This window comes from Melozone crissalis, unplaced genomic scaffold (assembly GCF_028551555.1).
Source record: "Melozone crissalis strain CALT ecotype California unplaced genomic scaffold, PUWL_Pcris_2 ptg000016l_1, whole genome shotgun sequence".
NCBI classification, from domain to species: domain Eukaryota; kingdom Metazoa; phylum Chordata; class Aves; order Passeriformes; family Passerellidae; genus Melozone; species Melozone crissalis.
In genome coordinates, this window is record NW_026535794.1 from 40,347,224 (window position 1) to 40,375,095 (window position 27,872).

The window sequence follows — 27,872 nt, forward strand, 5'->3', positions numbered from 1 at the left end:
AGTTTCCAGGAAACTTTTAAAGTAGTAATCCCTGTTACACGCTGCATTGCAGTTACATGGTAATGGTAATGACAAGTCATACAATGGCTAAGAAATAGCTTGTAACACTAATATTAGAATTCACTGTATAAATCTCCACAAGTGGAGTTTTTTGTCTGTGCCACTGAGGTCTGAAGAAAATGTTATCTCTGCAAACACTTCACCTCAGTTACAGAGCTCATTAAGTTCACTTGCCTTTTATTTTTTGTCAAAAAGGAAGAGTTAGCTGGCTATTTTAAGACTCTCTACTAGAAACATCCTGGCTATACTTGCACAGAATCAAGCAAAGTCACAGTTGATAACCTTCAAATTAAGAAAGGCTACTCAAAATAGTGCAAAAGAAAAAATAACCCAATCCAAAATACTCAACCAATCTCAAAGGCTGACAGTATACTGGCACAACTATAAGAGCACATTTTCTTTCTGAATTAAGCTGGTTACTATGATTAAGCAATTCTAACAACACAGCAAATATCTTCCCTAATACAGAAATCTCTACTCAAACTACTACTTCTATCACCAGATCTTTCAAAAATTTCTTCCACAACTACTGAGTCTAAGGTAGCACACAATTCTGAGCCACAGCTGCTAAATATCACTTGCATCAAATCCCATTCAAGCCATTATTACGTTACACAGCTGCTATTTACATACAGGTTGCATTTTCTTCCCTTGACGAGCTTCCTCCATGCTGATGTGCAGAAGCAGAGAATGCCCTTGTAGGAGACCCTGTAATGAACCTCCCCAGAGATCAGAGCCTGCGCATACATGACTGCTTTAGCTGCCTGTGCCTGACACAGATGTACTCCGGGAAACTGCTCCCCAGCCAATCGCTCCCGCTCTGCACGCTCATCTCCCAGGCCACTGATTACGGCTACCGCAGGGTCACACAGCAGCAGAATGGGCAAGATGGCATGCCTTCAATTCCAGCCCAGGGAATACCAAAAAAGGAGCTGAAACTGAGTTCCACACTTCATATTTTCTGCATCAACAGCTGCTGAGAACAGCTCCAAGGTAATATTTTTGCTCTGATCCAAGACTTCATTAGCACTACAAAATGCATTTGTACCATGGGTCCCAGAACAGAACAACCCAGAAGTTAAACATCTGCTAAGTGTGTTTATAGCTGTATTCTCAACCTTTCACTGAATACTCATTCCAATGCAGGTATTGGGTTGTTTTTGGTTTTTTTTTTAACATAAGCTATATATTCTTGTTCTGCAAAATAAACCAAAGCTTCCTAAAAAGATTTTTTTCCCCTCTCCTGTTGAAAAGGTAAAAAAGCACTGATGTTAGCTGCAATTAATCTCATGTGTCCTCCCAGAGTAAGCTGTCTCTGTTTCAGGTAATACTGGTGAGTATTACTATTCAGGTGAGTATCTGTATTTTTTCCTTCTGAAAGTCACCCTTTGAAAAATGCAACCTCTGCTTGAGCAGATCAAATTCAGTGCTTCATCTTACTCTTTCCCTCTTCATCACTAACATACCCTAATCTCCTTGCCCCATTACCAAATGCATGGGTAAACTGGCTCTTTAAGGAGTTATCTATAACTTAACCTTTAAGACATGCCACTGCCTTGCTTGTTCCTTTTTCTTCTTTTACTCCTACGTCTTGTTTGATGAGAACTCTAGCAGTGAAGCTGGACTGATGCCACTGCAACCAACAAACAAGAACAAGTAACATACTGCCCATGAACTTGGTGCAAATACACTGTTGCAACTATGAAGATGGTATTTATCACCTAGCTGTAGAGAAATCAGAAGGCCACATTCAGTTCCTCTCGCTGCCTCAGTCCAGAAAATTCTCTAACCATGGGCTAATGAAAGTATTCTCAGATAGTGCTGACAAGAGAGTTTAAAAGTAGTTTGTTTCCACTCTGTAAATAGAAGTTCACTCTAAGACACGTACGCATCTTTTAACTTCCAAGCTATTGAAGGCCTCTCTGCTGCCATGTGTAAATGGTTATAAACTAAATGATTCATAAAGGAAGCACAGAGTTAAACATAAATATCAGATATCCTAGTTCTTAGTGATCTCTTCTAAACTGGGCATCCCAAATCACACCAATTCTTTCCCTAAAACAGAGCACAGATTCACACAGCTCTTCAGCTGCTCAGATGAACACTGAAACAGCTATGCTGAACTGTGTCCTGGTGGCTCTCCCATATTTCAATGAACTGTTCCTTAGCATAAATCCATACTAGAAGTAATTCAATTGCTACAAGTAAAAAATGTTTGTTTAGGTTGGGAGTGGGTGTGTGAAGGGAAAAGAGGCTGTCTGTTCCTTAGGGATAGAATAGGAGGGGTGGGAATCACTTTTTTTTTTTTTTAATAAGTTTGGGAAAAAGTACTTGCTTGGTTTGAATACTTAAAGAAAAAAAAACCTTTTCTGAAGCAGCTTATTGAAATTTCTTTATAGTCTGTAGTCAGCCAATTCCTTGTTAACAGTCACTCAGTCTTGGAACAAAACAAAACAAAAAAAACCACTAAGAAGCAAGAGAAGCACGGGGTTTTTTTTCAAACAGATGGAAGTTTTTGTCTTTCAAGTCCCATACCAAAACACTTTGTGGATAAACGTCTGCTCTTCCCTTAGAGTAAATACCAGGAAAAAGCTTCCCATCAAATGGAGAACAGCAGATCAACTTCAAACTGCAATTGTCTCAGCATGTTTTACTACAGAAATATTCTAAAACAAACTGTAGGCAAATATATTCAAAATTATCACATCCTTGAACATGTTCAGTGACAACATTGTGAGAACTCAGAGCAGAACTATTTGTGCTGGAGCAATATTTTAACCATACGTTTGATGCTGCAAAAATATCTCTATGAAGTGTACGAGGACATTTATTTTAATAAAAGAAACAGAAGTACCTATCATGAAACATACACTTTTTCCTTCAATCTTTCCTTCTTCATTTTCACTTTTACACCCCTTCAAATTCCACTTATTTGACCTTATCTCAGTCTGTAAAAACATATTTTTGAAAGACGGGTCCAAAAGAATATGTACCATTTATCTAGACAAAAAAAAAATCATCTGAGCTCTTATTTCTTTGAAAAACTTTTCATTTTTTCCCAAGTGACACACAATTCTGATCCCAGTCCATTACAAAGTGGCAGTGAACTGCCTTACTGCAGGGTCTGCAGAGCGTCTAGCAGGCAGAGCTGTGCTTAATCTGCCACTCTGAAATGGCAGGACATTTAAAGTAGCTGCAGTAAGCAGGACTGAGCTCTCAGCAGGATTTACCACATGAGCTCCAGCCCAGCTGCTATCTGACACAGTCAGATATGGGCACAAGAAAACCAAGTGCTTGCTTGCAGAGCAAGCAAACTGACCCACCCACACATGCAGCCCTGAAACTCTGTACCTATTGATACTTTAAAATCCTGGTTTGGGGGGGTAGGGAGGTGGGGTGCTAAGAGTTGCATCCACAGTTCGAAATCAATCCTTCCTTTTATGAGCAAATTAAATCAGGGAGTTAGAGTTGATAATCCCTATGTTTCCATTCCAACTCAAATCAGTCTATGATACTATAACTATCTTGTCTAACACTGTAGCCCCAAAAAACCAACCCAGTGCCACCCTTCTTCATGCAGCTGAAAGGACAGCACCTACTGAGCTCAAAGTGTCTCTCTTTAGGAAATAAAAAAAGGCAAGAAATAATTATGAGACAGCATGAAAATACTGCTAAATGAGGCTTTATTTTGGAGAGGGTGAGGGTGGCCCAGGCCATGGGGGGATTCAGGAGAGAGGCAAGGTGATAGGGGATTAAGATGATGGAGGGGGCAAGTTGTACAACACAGTCTAAAGTTCATATGTCAAACACCTCTACAGATGGCTTTGTTCAGCTTCTTATCAAAGGGGAACCTACTAAATGATATTTATAAAACTTCATAGGAGTTTCTTTTTATAAAAAATTTAAATATAGGGTATTCCTCCTAAGAAACATTACTGCCTTAGCAAGGGAACACAGAAACCTTTGCCAGCAATGCCTCATCATTTAATTAATTAAAGCTAACCATGAAATCCCAAAGTCTTACTGCCTACAAGTATTTTTCAGAAAACAATTTTTATGTAACACCTAGTTCCCAAGCCATACACCTGCACAGCACGCTTCAGCTTGCATCGGCACATACACATGGAACTGGGTTTTTCCAAAAAAAGAAAGGAAGAATAAAGATAGATGTATTCTGTACAGATATTCTCTGGTGTATTGCCCCAGTAGTGGAGTCTTGGGTATCTCAACACATTGCAGGACAGCTGTCAGAAGCCACCAGGATGCAGAGAGCAAACATGAGGCAGATCAGTAGTTTAAGCCCTCCTGACATTACACAACTGCACATCATTTGGACAGCTGAATACTTAGTCTCTAGAGATCCCACCGAAATTTATAACCTGAACCCTCATTAACAGCAAGATTACTATGTTCTCTAGTGTACTATGTACTACTTGATTAATCACACCACATTCTGATCTAAATACACTGATGATGTAGAAAAACAAAAGATGTGTGTAAAGTTTTCCAGGACATGTTCCAGGACTCAAAACCGTCCCTCAGTATAGATGGATGAAATTCACCATGTTCAAACAGAACCCCACCAAGATCTTACAGCAGCATGTATGAGCATGTGGTCAGCATGCGAATGCCACTGAGCTAGGCTAGGGAGGGTTGGGTGATTTGATTTGTTGGGGTTTTCAGGAGGTTGGGTTTTTAAACTCTGGGGATGTTTTTGGTCTTCGGTTGTTTGGTTTGTTTTTTTTCCTGGGGGGAGGGGAAGAAGGGATGGTAGGGAGACACAGGAATTCAAAGCTGATTACTTTACAACTGTAACATACTGCCTTTAGCTAAATTCATCTCCAGGCATTTTGGCAGCATTTTTGAGAGATATTCTAGTTTTTCTTTATCTCAAAATAGTCTTAGATTGCTGTGACAGTTCACAAGAACTATAAACCAGGGCTGTTTCAACACTATTAAGGCTGCCTAAGCAAAACCATCTGTCTAATTGTTCTACAACCATTCATACAAGTATTCTAAATTATGGAGTGGTTTGGGCTGCCACTTGGAGGACCATGAAGATCACCAAGTTCCAATCTCCCTGCCATGGGCAGGAACACCTACCTCAGAGTTCCTACCTGGCCTTGAACACTTCCAGGAACGGTCCATCCACAACTTCTCTGTTGCAGTGCCTCAGCACTCTCAGAGTAAACAGTTCTCTCTCACACCTAATTTAAACCTACTACTCTCTTTCCATTTGATCCTATTCCTCCTTGCCCTGTCACTACATCCTCTCTTAAATAGTCTTGTCGCATCTTTCCTGTAGGCTCCTTTCCACAGTTAGATTAGTCCAAAGCCTTCATTTTTCCAGGCTGAACAATCCAAAGTGTCTCAGCCTTTCCTCATACATATGCTCCATCCCTCTGATCAACTTGGTGGCCTTCCTCTGGGTTCACTCCAACAGGTCAATGTCCAAATATTAAACACTTATCCTCTAGATTAATTCCCTAGAATAGATGGCATCATTGTGAACAGCTGATGAGCCCAGATATGAAGCAGCATAATAAGAGACAGATAAAATTATCTTGTTTTTATTGACATTATTTAAAGTGCTTGCACAAGATGATCTGCTTTCCCTGACAGCAGATCTTCAAGAGGTAAACAGCGAAAGAAAAAACAAAAAATAAATTTAAAAAAAGTCACCCCATCCAATTACTGAGTTAGGACAAATGGTTCAAATACAACCTAACCAAATTACCCAAACAGAATATCTCCTTGAAAAGACCATCAATCAACAGCAGCTAATAAATAAAAGATGTCTTTCCATGATGATGTCATTTTTGAATGATTATTCACTTATATAGTCATTCCACAAAAAAGCAAAAGACTGAATCTCACCAATTCACATGAATTCAAGGCTTAATTCTTCACCTTCAGCTTTCCCAGTGTCTCAAATTCTCTATTTATATAACTGCATCCCACTCAAATCAAGTGTCTGTATAATAACTAACAAACAACACATGTTCAGTCTTACAGTGAACAAAAATTACTCCTTACAAATCAAAACTCAGTAAGTTATAGTGGGAGGGTAATGCAATGTTTCCAGTATCTATAGGTAACTGCAGAAGGAGGAATCAGCACTTTGCTGGCCCATAACATTTCTTTTTAATAAGAAGGCAGGTAGGATGGAAATACAGTCTGCTCATGCAATCTGAACTACAGCAGCATTTCATCATAAATTTTTTATCTAACTGCTGTAACATACAGGATTCAGGTGCTGTCATCTGCAGATTATTTTAATTAAATAATTTTTAAAAACCAAATGAAAACCACCAAAAACCCCAAAAATAAAACAAAAGCCAACAAAATAAAAAGTCCACAAGTCACATCCCAAAAGTTACACTGAGGAACTTTAAGGTATTTGAAATCCTTGTAGCATGAATGCCAGTCAGATTACTACCACTGTTACACATATGCTGAGTATCAACCAGTCACTAGTGTACTAGCAAGCCTCTACCCCAACAAATTCACAGCTACCAAAAAACAAGTTTTAGCAATTCACACATATTTTATTAGTAAGGCAGACAGTACCAGAATGCTGCAATTCCTGTTTTGTGCTGGCCATAATGAGAACCTGCCACACACCAGATCAGGGAACTGAGCCAGCAGTAAAGTTGCACTGATGGTATTTTGCCACTTCAATTCAGATGTCACTCAGTAGCAGTGAGGTGCAGAGGGGACACTGCTGAGCCCAGGGGAGGTAGAGCAGGACCATGTTCCAGCAGAGTCTGACTCAAACTGTAATGGAGCCACCCACTTCCACTGCTGTAGTTTCACATCTCAGCTTGGAGAAATGGCAAGGTAGCAGTCACATCACCTTCCACTCTTCTCATAATATTTTGACAATGCAACATCTTTGCCTTATATTGGATCTGGTGCTTTCCCACTTCTGCCCCCTTTGCCCTTCCTCACTCTCACAGGCACCAAGCTCTCTCCCTGCCCTTGCACACACTGACAAGATGCCTTCCAGACTAAGGGACACCCAGAAGCTGAGAGGGCACATCAGCCACAGCCACATGCACACACAGGAAACACCCCAGAGGACATGGTAATGCTAGTGGTACTCAACATCACAGGATGAACTTTGGCAAGCATCACGCTGGTTACTTCAGAAAAGTAGGCATGACACACTGTCATTTGACAAGAAACGAAATATTCTGTGCTACTGTCAACTTGGAAACTGTGAACACCTGTAAGTGAATAGAAAATGTTCAATTACATGAAAAATGAGGCCAGACTGGCTGCAGTCACTGATATTACGCACTCAGGCTACTACAAAGTGCTGGGCAAGGGGAAGCTGCACAAGCAACTCCCAATTGCGAAAGCAAATTTTTCAGAGGAAGCGTAGAGGGGAAAAATCAAAGAAGTTGGTGGCCCCTGTGTGTCTGTGGAATAGAAGTTTTTGTTGTATTTAATTTTTTTTTTAATAAAGACAATGTGTAAAATGAGTCAGGGAAAAAAAAATAATCACCAGCATTGGTAGTTCAGTGGTAGAATTCTCGCCTGCCACGCAGGAGGCCAGGGTTCGATTCCCGACCAAAGCAGTTGGTACTTTTAGGGAGGTGATTCCATGACTCCACTCCACTGAGAACCCACCTGGTTCCCAGCACAGGAAAGACATGGACTTGCTGGACAGGGTCCAGAGGACACCTACCAAGATAATTAGAAGGATGGAGCACTTTTCCCTGGAGGAAAGGCTGAGAGAAAGTCTCTTGCATTTCAAATGGAAAGAGAGTAGACTCACATTAGATTTCAGGAAGAAATTCCCCCTGTCAGGTGGTTGAGGCACTGGAGCAAGTTGCCCAGAGAAGTTGTGGCTGCCCACCCCTGGAAGTGTTTAAGGCCAGGTAGGATGGAGCCCTGAGAGCATGATCTAAGTGAAGGTGTGTCTTTCCACACTAGGGATGCTGGAACTAGAAGACTGTGCCCTCCAACACAGACCATTTTTTGATTCAGTGATTCTGATTACAGAATGAACACATAACTCATTTAACATTCACTTCAGGAAACTAACACTGAACTAGTCTTTTTTTGAGCTTGTAGAGTGGTTTTTAAAGTTTTGTTTGAGTTTCTCAATGGCTTCAGAAGTTGAATCAGCTTATGGGAAAGGAGAAAGGATGTAGTAGAAATGACATTTTTCCCTTTCAGAAATCAGGAACTAGTTAGTTCCAGCTCACCCTTACCATGAAGCTGTATTTTAAGACATATACTTTCTTGCCAAAATTTCTTCCATTTTCCTCTTGCATTTCCAAAGCACAACAATCTTAAAAGTCTGAAAAGCCTGAAAGAAAGAAATAATAAAGCCTGAGATAAAAACTCTCAGAACTTGAAATTTCTAGGAGTCAGTCCAAGGTCCTTCAGAAGGGCCACTGACAGGACATTTAAAAGGAGATCCACTTCTGTTTCTTATTTGTCTTGCCTAATATCTTGTAAAACTATACAAACAAGCTCTTTCTGTTTTAAAAAAGCAAGCAGTTGATTTTCTGATGTATTAAGGGTAATGCTTTCACTATGTCCTACTAGCAGGTTTTGTGAGAAGTCAGTTTAAAAGTAAGGTGTTGATTCTGGCACAACTGACTCATACATGCCACTGTACATGGTGCTTTTTTTACAGGAAAGTTCAGCTGACAAAATGCAAAGGGAAACTGAGGTAGAGATCTAAACTTAGCCAAAAAAAAAAAACAAACCAAAAAAAACCAAGCCTACCTCTTTTGTAGCCATTTCATTTATTGTCTCAAGAACTACAACTACTGACACAGGTTTTATGATTTTATTAGTTTTTGTTTTGTGAATAAACATGTAAAAGACAACACAGTACTTCTAAGAAAGACACATAATTCTCTTGCAAAGAGAAAAAAAATGCTGTCAGACTCCTATTGTAAATTTATGACTTGAGGGGCTACTTAGTAAGAAAAGTTGACAGCCTCCAACACCTGGCAGGCAGATCAGATGCTCTTCATTTGCTTAACACTTAGAATTCTCTACTTCAGAGAGCATTAGCATGGTTTGCATGGGAGGTCTAACCAGCCAAGAACTATTAAAAAGGGTGCTCTCTGAAAAGGCATTTTTCATTATTTTAAAATGAACAACAGAAGTTACCCATCTTTCTAATAAAGCTATAGACCACACTTACATGCACCTTAATCTGTACACTACCATCCAGTAGCACAAATACATGTTCAAGGAAAGACAATTTATTTGAGACAATTTTAAGCAAAATTGGAGCACGTACAACAAAGAACTTAGGCTTTTGGCTTTCACATTGACTTCTGGAAGACAGACGATTATCTAGCCTTGCATAAAGTCTACCCATAAAAATTCTGCTGCCATGATTTTATTGTAAGGCAAATTTGAACATGCAGAGTTAACCTACACCAGCCATGCTTCCTGTGATGCAACCACAGCAGTTCTGACCAGCCCTAGAACTCTAAAGCTGGCATCAATAAATCAAAGTCATTGCCCTAGACACAAAGTCTCCTCCTGAACTCTCTGCCTGAACTTGAAACAGCTTTAAGATGTCCTTACAAACATAATTGATACCATTAACAGATAAAAATAAAATGTCAAGCCAAATGCACAGTGAACCAAACACTAAGACAAATACATAAAATATATCATCCAGACTGGAGATCTAAGCAAAAGACTTTCCAGCAATATGAATCAAATATGCTATACCCAGTGGCTACAAGAACTTTATCTTAACATTTTTAATTCAGGATTTCACAGCTAGCAGGGAATTTTTAAATGCTGAAAAGAATGCAAGAGTTATTCTAGTCAATGGAAATTGTATCTGGCAACCAAGTTAATTTTCTACACATATGAGATAAGGAGAAAAAAGAGAAAGTAAAGAAAATTGCATTATGTTTCTCATTATTTAGAAACCAAGCCTCCAGAACAAGTATTTCTTTCCAATACTATCAAATTTGTAGAGAAACCACCTACACAGAATCCAATACTTCCTTTTACTGCAGCATAAAAAATATGAACAACACAGCTAACAGCCCTGGGGATGTGTTATGATATCAAATAAATTTCTGCAATCAGATATCTTAATTATATATGTATTTATACAACTTTAAATGTTCAGCTGGGTTTTTCCTGGGAAGGAAGAACATCTTTACATGGTGGCTTTTGGCAATCAAACACAGCTTTCATCCAAACACAGCTTTCATCATTCCATAATTCCAAAGGACTGTTCCACCTCAAACTGATAAAGAGACTTTTTAAAAATAAATATGAGATACAAGAGAAACAACAGTTAAGAGCAGCTTTATTAGAATTGTCCCACCTACTCCCAAATGCAACATGTAAAGAAATATTTAAATAGGAAAAATTTGAACATGTCCTCTAGGAACTGCCCATGTTTCTAATTATAAAGTTCCTTTTTCCAGTGTTACTTCACTTAAGTCTGGGCACACACAAAGAAATCAACCTATCCACCAAATCATTTGTATTTATTCTCACATTTTTTCACAGAACTGACTCCACAGAAGAAAATCAACTGCCTTTAGAGCAGGGTGGAAAAGTATCACCAACAGCAAGTTGTAAAAATTTCCCCTGTAGAAAACAAAGAGAATCAAACTGGCTTCTACTGCACTTTAACCTTAATCAAATGAGATTGTATCTCAATGACAATAAGACATCCAACTTTGGCAGAAAATGGTGCCTCTTAATTGACATTTGAATACACTTTGATATTTGGGGCAGCACAACACCATAGCTTTTGGTTATCTTAACATCAATTTCAGAGCTTTTGTCTGAGATGCAATTTATTTAAATAGAAGTAATAATTTCATATCTGATTTAAACAATGTTTTACACCCTTAAAAACTGAGGTTTCCAAAAGGACCTGACTCTTCAATTTGCAACACTTTCATCGTGGTTTATCAGAATCAACACTATAGCAGAAGCATTGTTTTGTGGGGTTTTGGTGTTTTTTTAAAGCATATAAAGCAGAATTATTCAAGCACAATGAGACAAAAAATTGCTATTTTAAAATACTTATGACCAGGCCAACTGCCCATTAAAGGCTTTTTATGCTGTCCGAGGGCCCTGTGCATTGACAGGAACTCAAAGAAAGCGTAAGATGCCCTTTTCTCACAGGAACAGAACAACTGTGCCAAGAGGAAGCTCTTCCACTAAAGAAAAACGGAACTGTAGCTCACTTTAGAATAACAACATCCATACCAGGACACTAGGGGGAACCTGAAAGCAGTTCACTTCAAAAATCTCCTGCACACTCTGATCCTGCCATTGACTCCAAATTTTCATCCATGAACAAGTGATTTAGATATACAAGGGAAGAGAAGCTTTTGCAGACAACTGAGGTCATAATGCTTAAACATTTGAAATGTAGTCATACATTGGGAAAAAAACATGGCATTCTGACAGCCTCAGACAGGAAGCTATTGTACAGTAGTACAGAGACCATCCTTCATTCTCTCCATTCTTGCAGTTCTTCCAGTCTTTTTTACTGAAGAAAATTGTGAAGCTGCATACTCAAATACCAAGAAAATTATGTTAAACAAAAGGCAGTTGAAAAGGCTGCAATGCTTCTTTACCCTTACTGTTTAGGAAGTGAAACAAAGTAGCCTGAAGAAAAGTTTGCTCTACATATTTGAAGCTTGTTTCTACTTTTGACTCATTCCATAATGGATGCAACTTTTGGATTTTCAGTAACACATGATAAAATGTTATTAGCAACTTACATTCAAAAACATGCCTGCTCTCCTAAACAGAAGCACCCTGGGCACACTGCACAGCAGGGAACTACACCACAATTCAGACTTTTGGAAGCACTGTGTCAGCAGGTTTCACTTCTGCTCTGGGTGTCAATTTGAATATGCAAGATAACCCCACATTTCTACAAATCCTTTTGGAAGTACTAGGAGACAAAGACAGGCATGCAGTTGTGAGAGATGTCATTAGCCACATTCACAGGCTAACACTTCATAAGGAGGAGGGAGGAAGAGGGTGATAGAAGAGCGTTCACTAAGGATTTCCTAAAATTATCCATTTTCTTTTTTTTTAAATTTTTTTTTACCTCTATGTACTTATTGATACTTTAAAGCAATATTACATTCCATAACTAAGCTTTTCCAAAAACTCCCATATTCTTTCAGTTAACCATTCATGTATTTCCTAGGTCTTACAAACATTTTCTACTTATGTTACCAATAGAACTGGAAACATAATGCATATTAATAAAGCACAAACATTTACAGTTGCACTCAAAAGACCTTAAAGGTCTTTTCCAACCTAAATGAGTCTACAATTTCTATTATTCCAAAGGAGAGACATCGGTGCTTACACTATTGAAGTGGAACATCCTGAATATTTTGTATTAATTCTGAAGTATCAACTGAAACACAATCTTTCTAACACTAACCTCTTCAACAAGATATTATGAACAAACAGCAATAAAGTCACGACACAAAAAATCCTCTGCTTAAGATGCTTTTACAGAAAATTTATGACACCGCAAAGGAAAATCGGAACTTTTGTAAATTAGGAAGCCACTGAAGGGGCCACTTACAAAAGGATATTACTAATACATGATCTAAGAAGGCATGAAGGTAACTCACCCACACTATACTGTCTTGACAATCAGGCACCACTTTGCAAAGTGAGCAGGCCTTGAATTACAGACATTCTCTATTACAATAAGAGAGATGCACACAAAAAAATTCAGTAAGTATTTAAAACCAGAAACCTCACTTAGTCCTCAGCTGCCAAGGAAGACAAATTGCTCAATCCTCAGCTTCTCTGTTGTGCTGTAGGTGTATGCCATAGCACTTTCTAGGATGTAAAGAAGACTTGATTGCTCTCAGATGAGGGTCTCAGAATACCATAGCAGGATTGCATCCAATTATCTAGTTTAAACCAGGTAATTCCAGCTGTTTCATTACATCTGGTCTCTGAACAACTTTGATATAAACCACTGTTCTTATTAATAAGACTTCTGTCAAACTACCTGCTACAAGTAAGTTTAACACATTAAATTACATAATTAGTAGAGTTCACTTAAAGATCAACTTCCTCATCACTCATCAACTGCAACAAGAGCTCTGCTTCTTTTACATGGGCTCACTTAGAGTCTTGTTGCTTCACTTCTAACCAACAGTTTTCAGGTTTGGATTTTCTATGATTTGGATTGATATAGGATTATTGACCTTTTTGTCATATAGAATTTAAAACATGTAACTTGTTTTGAAACTTTGTCCCCACCGGTGGTGTAAAATTAGGAGATCACTGCTCATGCCTGTCCCAGAGCACGATCACTATGTAAAAAAAGGGTTATATTTATAGGTTCTTCAATTTCTGCCTTCTCAGAGCCTAGGGGGTTTAGAAGCACTTTCTTCAGTAATATGAACATCACATGGCAGTGAGAACCAACAAAAGAATATAGTCACATACAGGGCACATTTACATTTCAGCTTTTATTACATTACTATCTGCCTAGAATTAATACACTGGAAAGCTGCTGTGAGTCTCTGCCTAGAACACACTTCACTTGGAGCTTAGCAACTCATGCCAAAGTTGAGAGATAGTAGCACAGTAACAGGAGGAAGGGCAATGTTACAACTTAAAAGGAAGTCAGTTGCCAGTTATACATGAAGCAGTATATGAAACAGAAAGGCTGCTGAGCTGCAAATGCCTCCTTCCCACTTTAACCGAGAAGCACAGGGCTACAGCCACCAAGAAAACTTCTCTCTATGCTGCAGTATAAGTCACTATCAATCCTGCAGGTATGTGGAGTAAGCACATCAATTTTTCAGTCACAAAGCCCATTTTTTTACAGAAAACATCCTGTGGGAATCCTTCAACATCAGAGACTCACTGCTCACGCAGAACAAGAGGCTCAGACACAATCCAGCTCCTTTGAGGCTGTCTGTCAATACAGAATCAATTAAGTTGGAAAAAGCCTCCAAGATGATAGAGACCAACCTTTGACCAATCATAAACAGGTGAGGTTAAGGATAGAAGCTAGGCAACCATCACTCTAACAATGAAAAGCATTGGATACCAAATAATAAACCACAATAAAGGGGGAAAGGCAGAACTGCAGCCTTATCAGAAACACCTCAAATGTGTCTCTCCTGCTTGCTGTTACACATTAATTTTCAATGGAACTCTCAAGAATTACCGTGACCACAGAACCTACAGAAGGACACCACCAAGCTCTGCTCTGCCCCATTTCACCTCTCACAATAAGCCACTTTCTTGACCATTACCTTATCTTAATGATACCTATGCAAGCAAGAAGACATTTAAAGCAGTTCCCAGATTACTTTCCTCTTTTCTATCCGATACTTGACTTCAGGATCATCACTGGACTTAAAAATGTTTATTAAGGATTTGTTAGTGACATGCTAGATTTGTACTAAAGTATTTTGATGTAGAGCTCTACAGGAGGCAAGTTCTCCAAATTAAGGTCATGTCCATTCTTTTCTCTAACAATACATAACTTCTTCCATTTAAATTTAGTATATCTTAAAGATAAATATATACACATACAATCTGTTCACCACCAAAGAGCCATTGTTCAGCTTTCATTAAATTGTACAGCATATTGTACACATTCATGGTACTTGGATTTTTTTAGCAGCCCTCAAGACAGGAAGGAAATTTTTTTCTATCTTCACCCGAGAGCCTGTTTTATACCATACCCAAGTGAAGCTGGAAACAGGTTCTCCATATCATAAAGTGGCCATAATGCATAAATCTGTTTACAGTCTTGCTTGCAATTGATCCTCTGAGCTTGACTGCAGCAGTAACACAAGCCCCAAGACAGAAGTGAACATGCCATCTTGGAGGATGTATTTCTTTACTCTTCACTAGAAATTCAAGCATGTTGTCCACTTGTACTTTATTTCCAGAAACAAGCATGCATACAAATACAATTCCCCTTCTGTCAGTTGCAGAAGTACTCAGCTCTCCAGCCACAGCCCCCCTGGGCTCTTAACACCTTCCACAGCACCTGACGCCTGTACTGCCACTGCCCATGCCCATCCCCAGCCCTTGCCACCTCTGCAGCCTCTAAAACAAACCTTTGTTTGAAAATATTGCCACCATTCTCTAGAAGCCATTTCTGAAAACAGATACACATCTTCCTGGGCCCCCCGGTGCTCTCAGTGCCAACAAATCTGTCATCTGTCTACAACCTCCCCCAGCACCTGGAAGGGGACACTTGTGACATTACTAAGTACATGCACCAGTGGCAATTTCAAGTCAAGAGTATTCTGCTGCAACCTCTCAGGGTGACAAGACTACAACTTTAGCTGTTTGAAAAGTTATTACCTAAGCAATGGTCATCCAGCATTACACATTTCTTCCAAGAACAGCCAAAGACAAAATATGCCTTTATTCAGAAAGCTGAAGGTAATTATTAGTTAATACATCAACCTCCAACACGGTTTTCAAAGTGAGACCTACTCTTCCACCCTCCCCCAGAGAAACCCAGTTATAGAGTTGACATATGTGGACTAGGAAGTAGACCTGGTTTGAGAACTACTGTTTTCACATGCAAATGCTCACCTTTACATTGCCTCCAGGATCCAGAAGTTTATAATCATCAGCCTGGGCTACCATAAATGCAAATACAGTAAATACCCAGTCATACACCAAATCTCTGAATGTGACAGGAAGAAATTCATAATCTTATTTAACAAAGCAGCGTATTTCAAGTTATTTCTGTGTTAGGACTAGCTAAAAATCACATATACCAAATGGATTACAGTAAGTTGTCTCCATCACCAATTAGAAAAGCACACTGAACTTTCTTGTCTGCCTGGCTTTTCAAAACCTTCTGTCAATGCAAAGCACAGAATACAAGTAGTAGGTATATTCTTTGACCTTAAGCGTATCAAATTTCTTCAGATCCCTATTTATATTTTGACCTTCATTTCTATCTTTATAGCAAAGGCAACTTACTCATGCTCAAGAATTAAAGCCTCACACTAACATTATTTGGCTTCACTCAACAGAATAACACCATCTTCTCCCTCAACTATAAGCCAACAGGCTACCTACCAAGCCCATCTGCACTACGCAAAAGTTTTAAAGAATTGGAATTTATTTGTGTCCATAAGTGGACTGACTTCACTACATTTAATCACATCAAACAAAACGTTGTTTGACAAATAAGGTTCCCTATCATGTCAAAATAATTTGGTGGACAGCTGTTTCATTAAAAAATTTAGCATTGTACTCCTATCTATTTTTTTCTCTATCCTGGTGATAAGATTTTTTAACATTTTTTTCTGTGTCCTGCTCTAAAGTCTCAAATCTATCATTTCACTTAGCCTAAACATGAATCTTCATTCAATTGACTTTCAGGAAAAATACTCTCAACTTCTCAATAAACTGATCTTCTCCAGCTGAAGCTCTACCTAAAGCATCCGTGTATAAAAAAAGGCCCAAAAATGTTTATTCTTACAACACACAGAACCATGTACATTTACATATTTCAGTAAAAACCATCAAAGTTGGTCTAGCAAAATATACTGCACATTATGCTGAAAAAAGCCCTCTGGTTATGTTTCTAAAAACATGTAAAGCAATTGCAAGCATTTCATATAGCAACAGCAGTTAAGGCAGGTAATGGATGGCAACACTGATGCCAACAAGCAAAAGAAAAGGTTGGTTTTTTTCTGACATATATCAGCAGTTTGAAAAACTCAAGAATTTCCACAAAAGCTTTAATTACAACAGCCTGTACAGCTTGTACAATACAGTTACAATAGTTTTAACCAAATTGCTTGTAATTGCAATCTAAAATTCAAGCTGGTTTTGTAAACTTAATTCGTAAGTATGAATCATTATGTATCTGCAATTCAAATTCAAATATTAATTGTAGGTATCTGCTTTATTAATTTCCTTTTTGATATCTCTCAATTGCACACAAGCACAGTAAAGTTAATTTAAAAAAAAAAAAAGCTGAGAAAGGAAAGGATCCCTGCTACTCTTGGGTTTTATCACTTCCTTAAATGAGTCATAACAATCATCAGATGCTATCTGTTTGTTTTTATATAAACAGTTTTAAAATTCATGGCTGGTAGGGTGTAGCCATTTGACAAAAAAAAAGAAGAATTTACCACTAACAGGAACACCAACTGTGGCTATTCAGTAAGAAGTTCTCATTTCCTTTTTTGTACACAAAGTCTGTTTGGAAATATGTTTGACCTGTTAAAGAAATGCATGTGCCTACATAATAGTATAACTTCACAATAGTTCTGTACAAGTCAAAGGAAAAAAATTCCAAAAATCAGTAGCCTAAAACAAGCAGTAAGGTTAAATACAATCTTTCCAATAGCTTCTTTTTTTCTTTAATAGAAACAAAGAAGCAATAAATCTGGCAGTAGTCTGAAGAGTCCTACCTTGTTGCTTAGAATGTTAAAGAGTTTGCAATCAGTCCTTTGACTTCACGATTTTAGTAAGAGAACCCACAGCACACCTTATTTTAAACATTCTGGTGAGCAACTAGGAAAGAAGATCCTCTAGTTTTGTACTCACCCTCGTTAGCACCAGTAGCATTACTCAGTTAAAATCCCTCTATAAAAGAGACAGAGATTAAGAAATTCCTAGAACATAGACTGAAACCACAGTGTTTCCACCTATAACAAACTAAGTTTACAGATATGAAAACAAAAAGGAAAAAAAAATAAGTTTTTCAAAAAACTGAAGCATCTCCAGTATGGTAGAACTGTCTCTGCTCTACATAATGAGGTATTTATTAAATGTTGTTAAATATTTCCAGGTAAGGGAAAGAGATACCTATTATTACAGACACATGATCTGGCAAAACATGAATATGAAAATCTGTTGTGTTTGGTCCCTCCAAGCTGAGAAGCCAAGAAGTTATGCAACATCAGCCAATGCAACAGCACCAGCCAACTAAAAACTCTAATGATTACTGTTACTGAATATTTGCCTTGGAGAAATAGCAGTCATTACAAGTTTACAGCACGGAAGTTGTTAAAGTAATATTGACATGACATGCCCATCAAAAACCAGCTGCAGGTAGACCAAAGCATTCACATCAACATATGTCTTTTAAATCTATATTGTGAACAGAACTGGATGGTAGTGCAATACTTTCACAATATAAACCTAAACCTGGGTGCAGCACATCGATCTACCAGGGCTCAGGCAACAGATGCACAGCAGCTCACAGCCTAAGTTACAAAAGGCCCAAAATACCTTCCAAGTTTGTGCAATGTTACAAGGAGAAGTCTCACATCAGCCAAATGAACAGGTACATCAGAGATCCCAGTTCCAAGAACTGCACAGGGAGGATGTCACCATCCTGATGCTGGCCTGCAGGAAGCCTGTGCTGCTCCTCCCTGGCTCACTGCTGTGAATCACAGTGGCCTCCCTCACCCTATGGGAGCTGTGCTACCTTTGAGCTGCTGAGCAGGCCAGGTGAAAGAGCTGCAGGAGATCAACACATGGCACAACAGGGAAGATAAGATAAGCAGGAGGTCCTGGGAGGTCTGCTGCTTGCCAAACAATGAATAAATCAGGCTCGTCCAATCCTCAAACTACTGGACTTTCCTGCTTATCCATATGGACACCAGTGACACCTCCAAAATGCAACTACAGAGCAAATCAAGAGTGACTACTGAGCGCTGTGGGCAAGGAAGCCCATGCAGTGTTTCTCAGTCTCTCCACTGAGAAGCAAAAGGCTTAGAGCAGATTAGATGCTTCTAGAGGGTCAGTGCATGGCTGCAGCAGAGCTTTTATGCTATGACCACAGAAACATCTTCCAGGAAGAAGGATCCATCTGACAAAGTGTGGCAGGAGTGTATTTGTCACCAGGCACAATAAGTCTGTGAGTATAGCTTTAAACTAGGCATGGTGGAGAAAGGCTGTCACTCTGAGGAGAAGTCAAGATGTGGGAACAGAAGTCTGGAGGCTCACACACTTCTCTCATGGAAGTGGCCTGTCTGTGAGTCCATCTCAAGTGCTTCTACTCACCATGGGAAGTAACAGGATTCAGTCCATGCACCATTGCAGAGCTATAACCTCATGGGAATTAGAGTGATGGTGAGACAGCTCACATGGTTGAGGTACTACAACAGAAGGTCAGAGATGATTTACGAAAAACAGCCTGGAAGGTAAGGAACATGGGTTTCAATCTATGCAAAGGGATTCCTGCTTTGCTTGGAATGAGTGACAAGGCATCAAAGACCGCATAGGTAAGGATCAGAGAACAGTCCAACATGGGCAACTTTGTATTAGGTGCCTACTACAGACATCCTGCTAAGAAGGGGCTGTAGCAAAAGCCTTCATTTGAAAGCTTAAGGAAACTTCATGATTGCCGGTAGAGTATAGGCAAACACAAGCACTCCAGGAATTTTCTTGAATTTGTTGAAAATTACTTCTTGGCACAAGTCATCAATGACCCAACTAGTGAATATGCTCTGCTGGACCAGCTGCTCACAAACAAGGAAGAAGCAGACAGATGTGAAAGCCAAGAGCAGCCTTGGCTGTAGCAATCATGAAATCGTGGAGTTTGAAGTCCTGAGAGAGGGAGAACAGACAAATACTACAGCACACAGGGCACAACCCAGCACACAGTTACAACATGGCAGCTCAGAGTTACTTCATGGCTCTTCACTTTCACCTGGTCCAGGGCTCTGCATGCAGAATCTCCCAGGAGACCATAACGGAGGAGGGTGAAGGCAAAGCCTGTGAGTACTGGCTGACCTTTAAGGACAACATCCTCAAAGAACAACATGCAGGAGTTCAAGCAGGCCTGACAATGGACCACTGTGAAAGAAAAGGGAACCTGTGGCTGAGCTCAAATGCAAAACAGAATACATGAAAGGCGGAAGCAGGAGTGGGAGGAATATACAGACATTATCTAATTGTGCAGGGGTGGAGTTAGATAAACTAGAGCTCTGCAGTGGTTGAAAATAATAATGGAGACAAAAGGCACTATGAAAGGGAGAAAACACACTTCTAATTTTTTCATCCAAAAGTGAAGTTATACAGCAGAAACAGAAAATAAATCTTTGTACAACAAGGTATTATTCACACCAGCATCTGCTAGCTTAAAAGGAGAAAATCTGAAGAATTAGGGCTTCTAAATGCAAACTGGAAATCTCATCAGTTAGCAATAAATGTGATTTACAGTAAGCTGTATTAGCTTACTCATAACCCTATCTAAAAGAAAAGAAAGAAATCACACATGCTTCCACTTAGCATGATTTCTGAGATCCAGGAAACAGCAGCCTGAATCTCTTGACACAGCAACACAATTTTTGCACTGAGAAGCAGTCACAGTTGAGAAATGGACACCAAATAAGGTTCTATTACAACAGCTCTGCGAACAGATTTGCTTTAACCTCTTTCTGTTCTTTGGTAACAAAGACATACATGCAAAGCAGGCTGATTAGAGATTCTCTAGTCTTCTGATTATAATATGCCAGTGAAACCATCAGTGTGTTCAGGATGTTCAGCAGCAGCATTTTTTGTGGGAGCAAATTCTTAACTTCTTCTAGTAAGGAATTACTGGCATCACTACCCCTGCCATAACCTAGGTATTCACAATAACTTGGCTGCCTTTTTCTTCATCCCAAAATAGATCCCAGTCAAGACACAGCCAGCATATATTTAGTAGACATTAGTCATGGAAAATGAAAAAGAATCAGCCTAGTCCAAAAATGAGTAAGGGAAAAAAGAAATCTTCACTTTACATTTCAGGAAAGCACAGTTTTTTAAGGCAGCATTTCTACATACACACTCTAAATACATGCCCCCATAGTAAAAACACAGTAACTGAAAAGAACAGACAGGTTTTCATATAAGTCCTCAGTTCACCTCACCTGCAAGCAGATCTCAGCTACCAGATCCTCAGAACTATAGCTGCACTGTAAAACCAACAGTAGCAGAGGGCAGAGTAGGTCAAACAGCACAATTCCAACACACAGGGGATGCTTCTCTGTAATTCCCACTTCCTCTCCACAGTTTCCACCCACATGCCTCATTCACAGGAAGCTCCAGTTTGTTTGGAGGCAGACTCCAGACATTCTGTTAAACTGGGGCAACAGTGTGACAACAGGTGCCCAATCTGGAAGCATCTATTTAAGTTTAAAAAAACCTTCAAGTCTGTTTTCAAGTTTAAAAATATTCTGATATTTCAGGATACTATCTTAGCACTACTGCCAAGAACGTAAGTCTAGATGCCTTACAGCATATGAAAAACATCAGTACTCATTCTGTAAAAACTGTTGAAATTTACACTTCCAATTAGTTTGAATAAGAAAAAAAATCCAACCAACAACTACAAAAACCCTGAGCCACAAGAAATCTCAAAATCTCTCACAGCAGGATTCTGGGAAAGAAGATGACTCACCTATAGTTCACAAAGTATCATATAGTGAGAATTCAAATGAAGACTTGAATAAGGGTCTACTCTCCAAGTTGGCAAAGTGTTAATCTAAACTCATCTTCAAAGCTGAAGACAGAAGAGAGGGGGAAAGGGAAGGTCTAGGTGGGACATTACTAAGGATGTAATGCAGGGACAGAATCACACTCAGAAAAAGCTTTTAGAAAAGAGAATCTTATATCTTCTGAAGGAAGATGAAACACAATGAGTAGAGCACTGGGAATGCTTCTGCTAAAATGGGACTTGCTAGAATTAATAAGCCTGGGGTATTTCAAGGTTATGAAGCACTCCAGCATTGCTGAAACAAGACAACTGACGCCAGTATATCCAAACAGAACAAACATTTCATTACATGGGTTTGAGTCATTTTAGTTTAAGGTACTGGAGAAGGAAAAACAAAAGCTCAAAAAGCTAAAAAAACTTTGAGCTAGCAGCCTTTCCTGGGCAGAAGTCACAAGAGCATCCAGACTGTCAGATATCTAACACCACTATGGATCAATATTCCAAAAAGCTACTTCAGGCAACACAAGGTGTACAAAGCTACAAAGCTCTACTCATGTGACACTGGACAACTGTAATTCCCACAAAGAACAAGCATTCACTTTTTTCCTCCACATTTATGAAAATGTAATAGCCTTCCTGCTGTACAGTCCTGGCACTGTTACTTGAAGAATAATACAGTCTTCTCTGTAGGTAAAGAAATGAATAAAAAATTATAAGCCATCTTCTAAAGACAAAATGACCGAAAGCACTTTATGAAACAAAGTTTTCCAAACTTAGGTAAATAGACAGGCTGATACATAACTAAAATGGCTCCATCTACTGGTTAAAATGTACATTTTATAAGTTATGACACTCTAGTTAGAGAATGTAATTCCCACTGAAACTAGGAACTCTGAGGGTGCCATACACAAACACGAGACTCTTAGACAGATAATCCCTTCTAACAACTGCTGAGATATGCCAGCAAGGTAGATTTGAGCCATTTCAAATACATGTTGGTCTTTTTTAAAAATAATGTAATACTTTAATCTATGGATAATTTTGCAAATGTAAATTTAGAAATGCAAATATTTAGGAATATTGCAAGATCATCTGTAAAATAATCAAAATTCTCATTTAACCATTCAGACATTTTCTGATCTACACAGCTAAGTAATAGTTGGTGCTCATCTCTATGTCCTTACTTACAAAACACTCAGTTGAATTTCACTATTCATTGAACTATTTCAAAACATTACCTGGACATCTATCTTCATTTTAGCAAAAAAAAATCTGACGTATCCCTAAACTTTATCATTCCAGGATGTGCTACACCAAAAACATTCATGACAGACCTCCTGTAGCTAAGTTCGAGTATACTCAAAGTATACTTATACTCTATTTTTTTATCTAACACTAGTTATAGAGCAGTTCTCTTTACTAAGTATTACTACTGCTTCAGGGCCACGAAAGGACCTGTGCAACAGATACCCTCCTGTAATGGGAATCAATATTCAAAGGCCCACAACAAATTTGGTGACATGTCAAAAGTCACCTGCAGAGGCAGATAAATTACATTGATATAAACCAACAGCTACTCAACTTGGTACTCCCCCAGCTTATTCTGGACAGAAAATAGAACTACTACAATGAAGCATAATGAAAGTTCTCAAATAACACAACAAGTTTTTGACAGCCATGGTAACTTTTCAAGAACTCAGAAAGCCTGCCAGACATCCACTTAAAAGCTTACAGAGGCCCACAACACAGTCCAAGCTGTACGAGGTACGCACCGTACCCAAACAGCACACCAGAGAAAAGCAGCTTGTCTCTCAAAGTAATGGCTTCAAGTCTGCAAGGCTGGCAAGCCACTGCAATTCTCTCTGATCAGGGCTATTTAGCTATGGCACTGCCACACAGCTATAACTGTAGTGCTTGAACTTGTGCAGAGCATTTGTTCAGCCAGATGCCACAAACTTGTGGGGGAGGAGAGTTTCCTGCACAGTCCTCAATTATGCAGTACAAACATACCCTCAGTTACCCTTGCCCAGCCATAAAGGCAAAGCACCAGTCTGAGCTCACTGTGTTAGTAGGAAAAATAAATTGTATGCAGAGACCTGTTGACTTCACATCACAGAAGCCCCATGTTGAATAAGATGACAGCAGAGGACAGTGACTGCAAGCCACTTGATAACATGCAAGCACATCTGTTAAAAGAATTTTAAAAAGCTGTAGCCAACCACACAGCCACTTCAGAAAAAGCACTGTGACACTAATGCCCTCTTCAGTGAGATAAGGCAGACCACAGTACTTTTCTGGTTTGATTAGGAAAGCCAGAAGGAGATTCCTGGAAACATGCCCTTCTCCAACAGAGCCACTTTCAGTTCTATCATCATCTACAGTAGAATTAATGATAAAACCAGATGTGTTTCATTGAAAGAAGACACAAACAAACCCATTATTTAACTATACTGCATGGTCTACAATCTTATACATTAAGAAGTTTCAAATACTAACAGAAAAAAGTTTCCATCTACTTTAGGAAAACAAAGTATTTTGAAAATATTACCTGCAAAACATCTAGAGACAAAACTGCACTACACATTCCTTTAAATGCTACTTACAGCTGTTGCAAAGAAGCCCACCAAACATTACAGTAACGAACACCATAATGACAAAAGCTAGAAGACAGAACTAAGATCACTCATATGCAGTATCAAGTATTTTTAATACCATAACTGTAACTGTCAAACTCATCACTGTATAGAAAACAAACTACCACGTCCCACCCCTATTTTGAAAAACCCAACAAGAATTACCATAAGTAGCTGTTGAGGGAAGAGGAAAAACAAGACAAGCACACAACTCCTCCTCCTTACATTCACAACCTCCAGCTGTTTTCAAGTCAGATTTCCTGGGGCTGTTCCTCATTCATTTACTAACCTCAATGTATCTCTCTTCCAATGTTTGTCCAAACTCCCCCAAAGTTCACACTGTATACATTGTATAGCAAATATACCTGTGAATCCCTACACTAAGTTTCTTTGGCTTGTTTGGAACTGAGCACCTAAATCTGATTTGACTGTGTGCCTCCTCTTCCATGCTCACCTACTTTCTCCACAGGAGTTATAGAGCCTCACCAAATCACTGTTCCATCATCTCTACTAGGCTGACAAGTTCTAGACTGCTGAATCCTTTATCATCTTTGAACTGAATTAATATCCTCTTGTTATTCCATGAACATTTTCCAATAATAATGCATCTTTCCTAAGATGGGGGGGCAGAACATCTAAGAGCATGTAAGGTATGAAAGAACTGTGGATTTATACAGTTATGTATCTTTTTCCTATTGTATTTTCTAGTCATCCCAGATGCTCTGTTCATCAGTTGCTCTCTGGTTGTAATAACTATCAGGCATTTGTTTCACCTCGCCCTTCCAACTTTCAATTGCCACCAATCAGGTTCTTCAAAACACCAAAGTTCCAAACACTTATTCATTCTCTTCTGTACAACTGGACCTAAAGTATAAAACAAGCAAGGTTAAAGGATTTTTTTGTATTTTTGATTAACTAAATGGGAGGGGGAGGAGGCAGCATGTGACTGATAGAAGTGCTCCTCCATAAGAGAGCCACCAATCTTAACTCATTATGTATCTAATATTGTATGAACACAGAAACAACACAGGAGGAAGAAAAGGAATTTTTAGGAACTCCTCTGTTTGATTACACTTCTGTATTTTTAAGCCACAGCAATGAAGCTATCAGATTTGATCTACGCTTTTTTACTAAGTCTTTCCATCTTAGTGAGAGGCTTATTTCTCAAAAAGTTATGCACATGTAAGCAGTTTCAGCAAGCTTTGCTACCAGGAAGGTAGCCTGTACTGTCAAGAAACACAGGATTAGAAAAATTACATCAAACTCCATTGTCAAAAACACTCATCTTTTGGATTAAGTAGCTCTCTTGTATAAAAAATTACACCTCTTGCATATGAAACCCACAACAAATCCAATACTGCTATACTATGCAATTGCCCAAAGATCAGCATGTCCTTTCCTTCTGTAAGCCATTTAATTCATGTGTTTTCTCCAGAAATTCTTTTTTTCCAGTTCCTACCAAGTCTTCTGCCCTCTCACTTTTCTAACCTGCCCTCTCACTTTTCTAACCGTTTCATCTCAGCTGGAATTACCTCCTAGATACACTCTGGCACCAAGGTCAGGTATTGCTGTTCCAAGGAAACCAATGTGGACCACTCCACTGAGTATCTCTGTTCATTACAGCTGCATCAAAAATGACCATGCAACAATATAGGAGGAGTTCATCCTAAAAAATTTCATTTCTGCTACAACAGAACCTAAATGACTGCTGCCAGATCTGACAAACATGACCAGAGCACACTGACTTTCACGACATCTGCAATAGTCTTTTCATTTGGATTCACCTGAGGAATGACCTGAGATGGTAACCATTACCATCTTCCACTGCAACCCCACACTTGAACCTCAAAGTTTTTCAACTCCCTGCACACAGTTTAGCATCTTTTTGTTATATATAGGAAGTATTCTCCTATACAGAGGGAATATTCTCCTGCCAGCTAAGAACAGATACCGCATACAGAGGAGCAAGGTAGTTTTAACAAGAATTAAACCTATTAAGCAGTCTGCTCTTACACAGAATCTACCTTGAAGAAGTTAACATGAATTGGGAATATACCTTTTTTGCAGCAGTGACAAGACAGAGAAATGGTCTAGAACACATCTGCAAAACCTTTCAATGTGAGCACAAGCATTAACATACAAAGGCAACATACAAAGATTGTAACATTTGCAAAATTCATGGCCCTTTGAACCACTAAGTTATCAACCCTCCTGTTATAACAAAGGAAAAACACACTGAACATACTGATGTCACAGGAAGCGAGCACTTCATTAGACTGCCAATTTTATCAAATGTGACTCAAGTCTCTCCTTGAAGAGTAACGGAAAGATGATGAAAACTCATGTGTTTTCAGTGTTATTTCTCTGTCCATCACAGCATTCTTTGTGTTTCAAACTACACATCCCTCCTCTTCAGGCACTGAAGACAAATCCCTGCGCGACACCTTTTTGGAAAAGGCCCTGAAGGAGAACATCAGAGTAAGAGCTCACAGGCTCGTTAACAAAATCCAGACCTTGAGTCATCTGAAGGGAGGGGAAATTACAAGCGTGGAACCACATGTATTTTTCAGCAGCACAGGAAGGCAACACATGCCTGCTTCACTGAGCCACCCGGCCCGAGAAGGAAATGAGCCCAAGCTCCGTAGTTCTGCCCATCTCCCGCTCACCAACACTTGCACTCCCCAGGAGCAGAAACCCGCGGGGGAAGCGTGCCCGGCACCCGAGCCGACCCCGCCGCCGTGCGACACGAGGACAAGGGGAAGCTCGCCGCTTGCCATGTGTGCGCACTTCTCCCTCGCCCAGGAACTCGTCAGCCGGCGGGGCAGGCAGAAAGGCGAGGCCAGGGGCGGCCGCGCCGCCCACCGCCGCCGGCACAAGCCCTGCGGGGCTCTCACAAAGGAACGGGGGGGTGGACGGGGCAGCCGCGGCCGCCGAGCACACGGAGCCCGCGGCCGAACAAAAGGCTCCGGCCCCGCCGCCGCCCCCCGGGGATGGCGAGGGGCGGGAGGGGGGGGGGGGAGACACGGCCGCGCGCACGCGGCCGGCACGCGGGGACACCGGGCGAGAGGGGCCGGGAGCCGCGGCCGAGGGTCCCGCCGCCGAGGGCTGGGCGGCCACGGCAGGGGGGCAGCCCCGCCGCGTCCCCCGTGCCCCGGGGGGAGGGCAGCGGCACGACCCCCGGGCGGGACGCGGGGCAGCGCTGCCCCGTGGCGGCCCCTTTGTGCGCCCCCCGCCGCACCGCACCCCCCGTTACCGTGGTGAGCAACGGTCTCATCTGCTCGCCCGCCCGCTCCTCTTCCATCGCGGCCCCGCCGAGATCGCCCGGGAGACAGAGCGAGAGAAAAGGGCGCGGAGCGGCAGGCGAACGGCGAGCTGGAACCGGACGCGGGGGCTGCGCTGCCTGGCGGAGGCGGGCGGCGCCGGTGCCCTCAGGACGGGGCGGCCGCGACTGCTCCGCCGCACCGGGGGCTGAGCCCGGACCGCCTCGGCGGCGCGCCCGCTGCCCCCGCCCCGCGCCGCCCGCCGGGCCAATGGCAGCAGCGCAGCGCGGCCGCGGCCCCGCCCCCGCCACCCGCCGGGGCTGGAGCAGCGCGGGGCGCGGGGGCGGCGCGCTCGGTCCCACGCGGAGCCGCGTGGCGGGCCCGGCTCCCGCGCCGCCGCCCGGGCCGGGAGCAGCGCCGGACACCGGGGATCGCATCCCGGCGGGACCGGGACACGGGGGGGCAGCGAGCAGCTCCCAGCGC

General features: G+C 40.7%; 1 protein-coding gene across 1 annotated transcript in view; it reads right to left on the bottom strand.

Annotated features, from left to right (window-relative positions):
• SLC4A7 (solute carrier family 4 member 7) overlaps window positions 1-27,530 on the bottom strand; it is a 93,703-nt gene extending 66,173 nt beyond the window's left edge. Inside the window, exon 1 of the mRNA XM_054273362.1 lies at window positions 27,383-27,530. Coding sequence (XP_054129337.1) covers window positions 27,383-27,430 — 48 coding nt within the window. The 5' untranslated portion in view covers window positions 27,431-27,530. The remainder of the gene's footprint in view (window positions 1-27,382) is intronic.
• Window positions 27,531-27,872: the final 342 nt, after the last annotated feature.